The sequence below is a fragment of the Vidua chalybeata genome, chromosome 2, assembly GCF_026979565.1.
Source record: "Vidua chalybeata isolate OUT-0048 chromosome 2, bVidCha1 merged haplotype, whole genome shotgun sequence".
In the NCBI taxonomy this organism is placed as follows: Eukaryota; Metazoa; Chordata; class Aves; order Passeriformes; family Viduidae; genus Vidua; species Vidua chalybeata.
In genome coordinates, this window is record NC_071531.1 from 115,710,269 (window position 1) to 115,721,579 (window position 11,311).

General features: G+C 55.6%; 2 protein-coding genes across 4 annotated transcripts in view; one reads left to right on the top strand and one right to left on the bottom strand.

Annotated features, from left to right (window-relative positions):
• SCAF4 (SR-related CTD associated factor 4) overlaps positions 1 to 5,573 on the top strand; it is a 29,884-nt gene extending 24,311 nt beyond the window's left edge. For 2 of the 3 annotated variants that reach the window (XM_053931482.1, XM_053931493.1), the window contains one exon: positions 3,338 to 5,573. In XM_053931482.1, the coding sequence (XP_053787457.1) occupies positions 3,338 to 4,167 (830 nt within the window). In that variant the 3' untranslated portion in view covers positions 4,168 to 5,573. The remainder of the gene's footprint in view (positions 1 to 3,337) is intronic. The other variant, XR_008428465.1, reaches the window with a different exon arrangement.
• Positions 5,574 to 6,544: 971 nt separating this feature from the next.
• Positions 6,545 to 9,653, bottom strand: SOD1 (superoxide dismutase 1). Its single transcript, XM_053931504.1, has 5 exons — positions 9,539 to 9,653; positions 9,044 to 9,137; positions 8,577 to 8,646; positions 7,138 to 7,252; positions 6,545 to 6,817 (listed from the first exon to the last, which is right to left on the bottom strand). Exons 1-5 carry the CDS (start codon positions 9,611 to 9,613, stop codon positions 6,707 to 6,709), a joined length of 465 nt encoding a protein of 154 aa, XP_053787479.1. The 5' UTR covers positions 9,614 to 9,653; the 3' UTR covers positions 6,545 to 6,706.
• Positions 9,654 to 11,311: the final 1,658 nt, after the last annotated feature.

Below are 11,311 nucleotides of genomic sequence, written 5' to 3' on the forward strand. Positions count from 1 at the left end.
TGACTAGCAAACACAGGGTAATGGGAGTATGTTGCATAAATTACTTTTCCTAATATGATACAAACTTGGTCAGATTTTGAAAGGGAGTGTGAACTGTTACAGAACTCTGCTAAATGCTTATTTTATGATGGCCTTGGATGGGTCAGTGTCAAGAATTTACTCAAAAGACTTGTTAGCTACAAATTTTAGTGAGATTAATGCATTTATGGGATTTTAGGCCTCTACACGAGAGCCTAAGAAATTAATGAAAAAGCTAATTTTGTGTTAGTGGGTTTTTGCCCAGAATTTTCAGTGATCACTAAAGAAAACCAGAGATTTGTCTCCCTGAGAGCTCACTGCTCTATTGGATGTGAGGGCTAAATTTTCCATCCATGACTAATGATGTATGAATCCTTCATGTTGAAAACTTGACAGAAGACCCTTTCAAAACAGAGAAAAGCTTAAGAAACTCTGTGCTGACACCATGGAGTCAGGGAGTTTTCTTAGGAATTTCAGAAATTCACACCTTCCTGCTGAATGACACTTTCTGTAAAGGTAGCACAGAGTTTTGGAGTTTCACCATCTTGGACAGCTTAACCTGCACTTCATATTCCTGGCCTTTGGAATATAGGAGGCTCTGAAAGATTCTGTAGCAAACTCCAGCAAAAACCCACCAGACTGACAACATGGTCCCTCTCTGAAGAATTCCCTGGCAGTATTTAATGCTCTAGCTGTAAGATGCCACATTCCCCACTGGAGAGCATGCAGAATGTTGGAGAACAGCAGTGTCAAAGTGGACTGAAACCCTGCTGCTGTTGTGCTGGATCCGTGAGCTTTTGGCTTGTTCCCTGTGTTTCCGTCAGGTTTGTGTGCTGGGACACACGGAAACCACACAGCTCCACGTGCTGGGAAGTGATTCAAGGGGTTGTGAGCTACTGGAACCACTTAGTGAGCAGAGTTTGTGTAAGAGTAAATCAGGTGTGTCAGCAGTGGTGACATGGGAATTATCCCAGTGGAATGTCGGCTTTGTCCCGCTGGGAGAGATGGTCAGATCTGGAGCACAGTGGTGTGGAAATCTGGCCTCATACCTAATTTATCAAAGCAGTAAGGATGGCTCCTGTGCCCTTTCTGGACAGAAGATCCTTCAGGCCAGGCTGAGCACTTTGGGCTGTGTCATAGGAGTCAGGTGATGAAACTTGGGACACTTCAGTGTGCGATGGTTGCTCCTCCGAAACCAGTAAAATCTGTTGTGAAGGCAAGGTGTGGTTTTGCACATTGACAGAGGAGCAGGTGTCAGGTGTGAGGGAACTGGCTCCAGTAGGACAAGCTGGGTCAGGAAATCACCTCAGGGTTTCTCTCAGAGCTCAGGGAGTTCATACCCAGTTCAAGAAACTACTTGAATGTCAGGTACTTCCTAAACCAAAAGAGGACTTGAGCTCTCCCCAGACATGGTGTGTGTGTCTGTACCATGAATTTCCCTGAGCATTTCCAGTAAACTGGGATGTGTTTCTGGACAGCTCTTTAGGTTTTTAGTTGGTGCCTGATTTGTCAGGAGAGTGAGGAAACTCAGTAGTTCTACAGTTGCTTTAGCCTCAGCATTGAAGGGAGTTGATATTTAAAATAAATTTAAAATAAAAAGTGTGCAGCTCTCCAGCCAGTGCAGTTCAGAATGAAGGAGTTCCAGGTACAATTATGTTGCTTCAGTGCTGCAGTTTGTGTAGAAATAAGGTTGAGAAATTAAATGACTTGTACTTATTAAATGTGAAACTTCCCTCCCTCACCTCATGTTCATGCTCTTGTAACCCACATCTGTTCTGCTGCTTCTAAGCAGAAGCACAGGCTTAACTTCAGCTCTTTAGTTCTCAGTTACTTTATTCTGCCTTATTTTAATCATCTGAGGGAGATTAAAATATGTTTTTACCAACAAGAATCCCCAAACCTCAGAATTCCTGGGAGACATCATTAGCTATGAGTCTTGTCTTGTCAGATCTGTAGTTCTGTCACAGGAGGAGTTTAAATTGAGTGATTACAGACCTGGTTATTGACCAGGAGGGAGGAAGGCTCTACATTTTAGAGAAAGGGAAAAATGCTGGAATAAAATGCTGTTGGTACTGGACCATTTCTCTCCAAGAGTGGGAGCTGTGTCTGACTGCTTGGAGGGGAAGGGGAGAGGATATCATGGACTGGAAGATATCACACGAGTCTTCCCACTGGCAAAATACAACTTCCTTGCAGTATGAATTTAAAGAGCACTCAGGTGAACAGGTTTCTGTCAGAGACATCCCTAAAAGTCAGTGGTGAGGTGAGAGGGCAGCACAGAAGGCTCAGCTCTGTCTGGGGACGGGTGCCAAGGCCAGAGAAGGGAGGGATGAACACCGCAGCAGCCGAAGGGGAGCTGCTCGTGTGGCTGCACCCAAGTGCAGTTTTCACTGCTGATACTAATTCCAGCATGAATCCCCGCAGTATTTCATCCTGGTTTTACCCAGGCATGGGCTGTGTTTCTAGGGCAGGAGGTGCTGGTGAGAGGAGCAGATGGGAGCAGTGTGAGCGCTCCAGGAACACAGGACAGTGTTCCTGGTTCACACTGAGGAGACACCTGCCCTGGGGTGGGAAGGCCTCAGCTGGAGCTCAGAATTCTTCTCAGAATCCTCAGAATCCTTCTTTCTGTCTCCTTGTCTTGGTGTCCAGGAGCTGTGGGCTGAGCTTTATCTGACAGTATGTTTGGAGAGGGAGTTTTTTTTCCTCCTATAAAGACCGTAGGAATAAAACTGGGAAATAGTTGGTGCTGGATATTGTGCTATAAAGGATGAAACATTATTATAAAAAAAAGAAGTCAGGAATGACCCATTGCATTTCCTTTTAGTTTACATTGCAAGGTTTATTCGACCGAAATGAATCTTTGTTGTGTCCCTTTTCTCTGGAATGACAAAGAGAGCTGTGCTCCAGCTGTATTCCAGCCTCCTCCCTGCCTTTGCCTGGTGCTTTGCAGCTGTGGGGTGTTTGTAGCAGAGGGAAATGTTTGAATCCCACTGGAGGGGGTGAGGTACCTTCACCTGGAAGCACAACACCAGGAAGGGGCTTTGGCTGCAGGAGGGGCTGAGCTGGGACTGAGGGGGAGCCCTGACTGCACAAGGATGAAGGCTCTCCCCAAGGAAGCCTCTGGGATCAGGGATTAGTTGGTGCCCTGGGCACAGTCATTGCTGCCAGCAGCACACAGCAGGTGGAGAGCCCAGGAGGCTCCGCTCCAGGTCCGAGGGTGCTCTTTTCCCGGGATAACTGCAGGTGGGGTTTGAAGTTAGGGAAACGCTCCGTGTCCCCTCCTGCCCGGCTCTGACTGTCCCTTGTGTGTTCCTTGCAGGCACCCAGGGCGTGGCCCCGCCGCCGCCCGCGCCCGTGGTGGGGCTGCAGACTCCGTCCACGGGGCTGCTGGGCGCCCGGCCCGGGCTGATCCCGCTGCAGCGCCCGCCGGGGATGCCGCCGCCGCCGCCGCTGCCGCGCTTCCCCATGATGCCCCCGCGCCACATGCCCCCGCACATGATGCACAGAGGGCCCCCGCCGGGCCCCGGCAACTTCGGGATGCCTCCCCCGCACGGAATGAAAACCCCCTTCCCTCCGCCCGGCCACTTCGTGCGGCCCGGCGGCGGCCCGGGCGGCGGCGGGCCCGAGGAGAACAGGGACGGGCGGCAGTTCAGGAACGACAGGCAGTTCACGCCCAACAGAGAGCAGGAGCGGTTCGGGAGGAGATCCTTCGGGAACCGGGTAGAGAACGACCGGGAGCGCTACGGCGGCCGCGACGACCGGGAGCACGAGCGGCTGGGCGGCCGCGACAGGCGAGACTGGGGACGGCGCAGCCCCGAGCGCGACAGGCACAGGGACTCGGAGGACAGGAGCAGGCGCTCCAGCGGCCACCGAGACAGGGAGAGGGATTCCAGGGATCGGGAGTCTCGTAGAGACAAGGAAGAAAGCCGCGGCAAGGAGAAGCCGGAGGTGACAGACAGGGCGGAGGGCGACAAAAACCACGAGTCCCACGGCAGCAAAACGGAGGGCGCGGAACTTGTTTCAGAACTCGCTGCGGGAGACGCCGAGCCCGCGGGCGCGAAACCCGCGCCAGAGTCGGTGCCCGAGGCTACCTCATCCCTGGAACAGGCGGACAAGGACACGGGCTCCGCGGCGGAGGCGCCGCGCTAGGGCCGCAGCCCGGCTTGGAGTGTCGAGCTTTAGTTGTACAGTGCTGTAAATCCGCTTCCGCCCCTGCGCCCCCGCCGCGGGGCACTGTGAGCAATTTGATTGCTTCCCTTCTATTTAAAATAGCCACAACATAACATAAAATACTGAAGAGATGATTAAAATATTACCCATTTTTGCTGTAACTTTTTTAAAGTTTTGACTTTAAAAAGTTTACGAATCAGAAGTAGAAGTGCTTTCTATTTTTTTTTTAATTTAAGAAAAGGTAACGGTGAAAGCTCCTCAAAACAATAGGGATGTGTTTTTAATAAACTCTATTTTCGTAACAAACTTTTAACGTGTGCTATTCTTCCTACGCTGCACTGAAGTGGAAAAGGAGTGTTCAGCAGCCTAAAGTTGGAACTGTTAATGCTGTACTGGAGTCTAAATTAGAGTGGTTTGGTTCTGTTTGTTAAAGGAAATCCATCTGTTTGTGTAGCGATTCACGGAAGTGAATTTTTATTTGTAACAGTCCTCTGGAGTTTTAGATTGCTGCATTTTAATGAACTACTTGACCACCCCGGGTAAAAGTTAGTTTTAAGATGTTAATTGCGGAGTTAACTGTTTTAGTGTTTGCAATGCAACCCATTCTTTACTTTATTTTTTTTTCCCCCCTCCCTCCCTTCAGTTGGTTCTGTGGTTCCTGTTGCCCTTAATTTGCCTTTTTTTTAAGAAGTGGCACCTTCAGGCACCGACCATCTGCTCTGAGGTTGCAAAGCCCGTGCCGGGCTGGACAGCGCCCGCTCCGCAGCTTTTGTACTTGTTGGGAAGTGAGACCTCGGAGGCCCCAAAATTCCAGCCTGGCTCTCGAGGCGGGGCTGGGACGAGGACTCGGCCCTTCCTCCATGGAGATGGCGCTGCTCCTGCGGGAACGCCGGCCCCTCCTCGCCCTGCCAGAGGTAGGTTGTGCCCCCTGGGCTGGGAACAGAGGGTGTTCCTGGTGTTCCTGGGTGTTGTGGCACCTCCTCTCCAGAGCACATCCCTGTCCTGTCACCTGTGCCGAGGGCAGGTGCAGTTTCTCTGTGGCTGATCCCTGGGGCAGGGACACTTTGGGAAGTTCTGCCCACCCCACGTGGCACAGAGCTCTCATAACCCCAGCAGCGTTGGTGTACGAATCCTGTGCATATTCAGTGTTTTTTTTTCTCCTTGCTCTAGGTGTGTTCTACCTTTAAAGCTGGGGATTTTGCCCCAAAGGAAGGACAGCTGCTTCCTTACATCAGTCCTTTTTTACAGCTGCCCTGCAGCAGAGGGAATTGTCTCTGGGGGAGGGAGAGGGTGGGAGAGCCACTGTGGAGCTCTGGACTGGGGAGAGGACATCTATTTTTATGTTCTTGCAATAGCAGAATAAAGAGAGAAAGAACCTGTTTACAGATTGTAGTGACCTCAAGTTCCATGTGTTAAAACTCGTGTCCTCACTGGTTGTTTCCTGTTCCCTTGTCCCACACATTGAGGTTTGAGCCTTGGAAAAAGCTGCCCCAGCTCTGTAAGGAGGGAGGATTTGTTTCACTGAGAACACCTCCTTAAAGAGCTGGAGACAATGAGAGATGCAAGGCTGCTCTGTTCATGCACATCCCACCCCTGTTCTCTGCCTCAGTAGGGATCTGAAGGCAGAGCCTGGAAAACTCTGCAACATCTCCTTAGCACCTTCTGCAGCAGTGCCTGTGCATAACCCTCACAGCAGCAGCAGCACCTCTGGAAGAGCCACAGGGAGGTGAAGACTCACACAGTGGTCTGGCAGCAACAGGGAACGTAAGTTCAAAGTATTTTGTTTCCTGCTCTACTACCCAGTTCCCCTAGTACAGTGCCTCAGTGGAATGGGGTTACCTGGAACTACAGCCTGCTACTTCCATGAATATCCTGAAGTGCAGAAGAAAGGAACATTGATACAAGTCCTCATTAAAATGACTCATTTTCTCTATGGAGAGAGATCTTGAGACCTGTTTCAGAAGGACACACCAGAACAGGATGGAGGCTGGCGCTGGCACACAGTGGGCACTCCTGAGATACTGCCTGGAACCTCCTGCTGGATGGGATTTAAGCACACACCTGCTGAAGCCCAGGCCCCCTTTCCCAGCAGGGGCAGGTTTGGGGTGGTTCCCTGTTCACAGACAGCCAGACCCAGGTGTATCTGCCCAGAACATTTATTACACAAGTTTGAAGCCTACAAATGCTGCCCCTGCCCCAGGAGGAAGCCCTGACACACCCAGGGGCTGCTGCTCTTTGCCAGAGCTTGTGGGGCTCATCCAAGGGCTGGGAAGGAGCAGAACTCACATCTTCCCTCACAGCAGGGATGTGACACGGAATGGTGGCAGCAGGGGCGTGAGCAGAGACCACAGAGCTGTTCCATCAGGGACACTTTAATTGAACATACATCATACAAAACTCGGTCAGTCTCCAGCATGTGAGTGCTGCTTGGGATGCAGAGGAGCAGGAGAGAAATGACACATTTGAACTTGCAGAGGAAGGGTAAGAGCAGCAATGAAGAGCACTGCAGGTGCCACACTTAGCTCTTGGCAATCCCAATCACTCCGCAGGCCAGGCGGGGCCCTGCGTTTCCAGTGAGCAGGCTCTCGTCGTTGCCCCCTTTGCCCAGGTCATCCCGCCTCTCGTGCACCTGCAAGGGAATTGAAGGGACCTTAACTGATCCAACTGCAGGCCCAGTCATCGCTGCTCCTGGTAGCGGCAGCACCACCAGACCAATCACACAATGCCAATCTGATCTCCGTGCCACGGACTTCCAGCTGGACCTGTCCAAGGGCGCTCCAGGCACCCCCAGCGGGAAGGGGCAGAGTTAGAGAGGGACACGTCCAGAAGGCTGGCAGGGAGCTGGGGTCCGTGGCAGTGAAGTGCCACACCAAGACACACAGGGATGGATGGATGGCTGGCTGGCTGTAAATCCCCTCTCCCTGCTCTCAGGTTTCCCTTGCCACTCACCACCATGGTGCGGCCGATGATGCAGTGTGGTCCCGAGAGGGAAATGACGGAATCCTGGATGGACACCTCGGCCACGCCTCCTTTGGCAGTCACATTGCCCAGGTCTCCCACGTGCCTGCACAAACACAGGAAACTCACCAAGCGACCTGGACTGAAAGCTCTTCCAAGGGAAGGCTGGGAGTTCATGTTACAGCGTAACAAAGGCTCCCAAATCCAGTGGAACAACCTTTCCTGCAGACTTGGTGAACACTGCCGCTGTTCTGAGAGCTTTTGCTGTCCGTGACAGCTCAGCTGTTCCACAGGCTTTTGGTTTAAGGAGGATTAGGAGAAGCGCTTTGTCAGGCAGCAGGTCAGAGGCAATGCAGGAACTGCTCAGTTCCAGCCAGTACCAGGGATGATTACTCCAGTTTGGCATTGCCCCATCGCTTGGCATACTGCTCTCCCACACAGCCTCTATCAGAGCTACATCTCTGCTAAGGCTTGCCAGGAGAACTGAGCCTCGAGCAGTGGAATTTTCACAGGACTCCTGGACGTGCTGGTGTGCTGTGTCCTGCACACCTGCCCTGAGCACAGCATTCGCTCAAAATGCATCTGATCCTGTTCTGTCAGGCTCCTCTGTCCAGATTCAGAACCTGGAATACTGACACATCCCTGCCAGGTGACCAGCTCAGCCAGCCCAGGGCTGACAACCAGCTTTCTACAAAAATCCCTTATTTTTAACCAAGTCCTACAAAACTGGGTTAATGGCAGCTCTCCCCTGAGGAATTTGCTTGATTTAAGCTTCCAGAAAGCTTCGGTCCAGTTGTTTCTGTACACTGATAAAAGCAAGACGCACTTCTTGCACCCTTCCTAAGGAATTCCCCTGCCCACAGCCACACCAGGAGCAGATCTGCCAAGGCTCCAGAAGCCACAATGTCCGTGCACTCCCAACCTTTAACCCCGAGCAGTGGCTGCCAGGGCCCCGCCACACGTTTCGTGCTGTGTCATGCAGGAGCTGGCCCACATCCAGCTCTGCCGGGCCTGTGGCTCAGGTGGGATTTACCAACCAGCAATGTCAGCATTCCAAGGGCCATCCCGATGCCAGGCTGGTCCCTGTGCAAGGCCAGGCTCCCCAAACCCAGCAGGCACGGCCACACCACTTCCTCTGGCACCCACCCAAGGGAACTGGGCTGTGAGAGCTGCTCCCGGGGAAGAGCCAGGTCTCACAGCCCACTCAAGAACAGATACCCAGCACGAGCATCAGGCCCTCGCTGTCCCCTCCACCAGCCCAAGCCAAAACCAGAAAATGCCCCCAGGAGAGTATTTCACAGTGCACACGCAGAGAAACAAGCTGCTGGGGTTACCGAAGTGCAGCTAAGTGATCTTGGGAACCCTGCAGGAATTCCCAGGGATTTTCTGGCACACCTGAGCCCCCAGCAGTGCCCGTGCCCTGGACTCACCTCTCGGCATCGCTGGGACCCCCGTGCTTCTTCTGCTCCGGGTTGAAGTGAGGCCCTGCACTGGTGCAGCCTGGAACACAGCACAGTCAGAGCAGGATCCCAGGATAAAGCTGCTGCTCCCACACCGCTCCCAGCGACAGCAAACTGCTCCTCTCCCGTGCCATGCCCTGCTAATCCCCTGGAGATAAATCACCTGCCACGGACTTACAAGTCCCAGGCTCAGCCAGAAGCTTTCTTATTTCATAACGCTGAGTTATCCAAGCGTTCAGGTGAGTGCTCGGTATGTCAGGTCTTGACCACCAGCCTCAACACGCTCAGACTAAGCAATTCCTCGGGAATGGCCGCAATTTCCTCGCAGGGATTTGCAGCCGTGAGACCCAAGCTGCTGCTGCTGCACCACGAGCAGCTGTTCGGAGCTGAGCAGCCGCCTTCCAGCCGTGACCCAAAGGCCTGCAGGGACATCTTACCATTGGTGTTGTCCCCGAACTCATGGACGTGGAAGCCGTGCTCCCCATCGGCCAATCCAGTGATTTGCCCAGTGACTTTCACCGGTCCGGAACCCTTCAAAGGAGAGCATTTGTCACCACAAGGACTTCGGCATTACACGGCTCCGTGTCAAACGAAAGTGACAGAAAGGCCCCGCCACGAGCCCAAGATAGCGATCTACAATGTCTGCGTTCGTTTAACGCCCTCCAACGCAATCCTTCACCTGTTTTATCAATAAGCGCAAGGAGTTATCTGACGGGGCCTTCCAGAAAGATCCCGTACTTGCACAGAGCAGCGCCAGTGACCCCGCGGCCGCGGCTCCTTGGCCGACCGCAGGGGACGGCGCAGCTCCCGAGGGCCGCGGCCATTTGGAACCGCAGCGCCCTCGAGCTGAGCCCGCCCCGCCGCCCACGGGCAGGAGGCTGAAGAGCGAGATCCCGGGGGGAGAGGTCTCGGCGGCCCGGCCGTGCCCTCACCTGCTGCTCGAAGTGGATGACGCCCTGCACGGCCCCCTCGCCCCGCATCACGCACACGGCCCGCACCGCCGCCATCTTGTGCCCGCCCGCAGCGCCCGCGGACTGCGGCCGCGCCCCGCCCTCTCTCCCGTTATATGGGGTGGGCGGCCGGCTCGCGGCCAATCGCGCTGCGCGCCGCGCGCGCCCCGGCCAATCGCGGCTCGGGGAGGAGGGAGAGGCGGGGCCGAGCGGTGGCGCGCGCGGCGGGAGGCGCCCTCTGGCGGCGGGAGGCGCATAGCGGGGACCGGGACCGGGATCGGGATGGGAATCGAGATCGGGACCGGGATCCGGATCGGGACCGGGAGCGGGATCGGGACCGGGATCCGGATCGGGACCGGGATCGGGATCGGGATCGGGATCGGGATCGGGATCGGGATCAGGACTGGGATCGGGACCGGGAGCGGGATCGGGACCGGGATCCGGATCGGGACCGGGATCGGGATCGGGATCGGGATCGGGATCGGAACCGGGATCCGGATCGGGACCGGGATGGGGATCGGGATTGGGATCGGGATTGGGATGGGGACCGGGATTGGGATCGGGATCGGGATCGGGATCGGGATGGGGACCGGGACCGGGATCGGGATCCGGACCGGGATTGGGATCGGGATCGGGATGGGGATGGGGATGGGGACCGGGATTGGGATCGGGATTGGGATGGGGACCGGGATTGGGATCGGGATCGGGATCCAGACCGGGATCGGGATCGGGATCGGGATGGGGACCGGGATCGGGATGGGGATGGGGATGGGGACCGGGATCGGGATCGGGATGGGGACCGGGATCGGGATCGGGATCGGGATCGGGATCCGGACCGGGATTGGGATCGGGATCCGGATCGGGATCCGGACCAGGACCGGGACCGGGACCGGGATCGGGATCGGGATCGGGATGGGGACCGGGATCGGGATTGGGATCGGGATCGGGATGGGGACCGGGATCGGGATCGGGATGGGGACCGGGATCGGGATCGGGATCGGGACCGGGATTGGGATCGGGATCCGGATCGGGATCCGGACCGGGACCGGGACCGGGACCGGGACCGGGACCGGGACCGGGATCGGGATCGGGATCGGGATCGGGATTGGGATCGGGATCGGGATGGGGACCGGGACCGGGACCGGGATCAGGACCGGATCGGGACCCGGACCGGGAAGGATTCAGAGGGACCGGAGAGGGCGGTGCACGGCTCACAGCTGTGTCCCGCCGTGCCGGGACGAGCAGCCATGTCCCGCCCTGGCCCTGCTGCTGCCGCGGCTGTGGCCGGGCTGCGGGCGGATGCTCCGCTCCCATCCCAACCTGGAACGCGCTCGTGAGGCTGCCCTGAGCCGCTCTGCCCTGAGGGTGTTCGGAACTTACATCAGAGTCACCGATCTGAGAGTACCTGGGCCTTTCGGTAATCACCAAAAGGTTTGGGTTGGGAGGGACCTTAAAGCTCATCCATCCCACCCCTGCCATGGCAGGGACACCTGCCACTGTCCCAGGCTGCTCCAAGCCCCAGTGTCCAGCCTGACCTTGGGCACTGCCAGGGATCCAGGGGCAGCCAGAGCTGCTCTGGGCACCTGTGCCAGGCCTGCCCACCCTCACAGGGAACAATTCCTTGTTGATATCCAATTTAAACCCACTCAGTGTCAGTTTGGAGCCATTCTCCCTCAGGACTCTCCAGCAGCTCCTGCTGTCCCCAGGGCAGCTCTGCAGGTGGGGTCTCACCTGGGCACAGGGACAGAGGGACAG

Excerpts from the sequence above, each read along its gene's own strand:
- SOD1 (XM_053931504.1), bottom strand. The coding sequence starts at position 9,613 with ATGGCGGCGGTGCGGGCCGTGTGCGTGATGCGGGGCGAGGGGGCCGTG. Across the intron at positions 9,138-9,538 it reads TCATCCACTTCGAGCAGCAG|GGTTCCGGACCGGTGAAAGT; the intron begins GTGAGGGCACGG and ends TCTCCTTTGAAG. Across the intron at positions 8,647-9,043 it reads GTTCGGGGACAACACCAATG|GCTGCACCAGTGCAGGGCCT; the intron begins GTAAGATGTCCC and ends GCTGTGTTCCAG.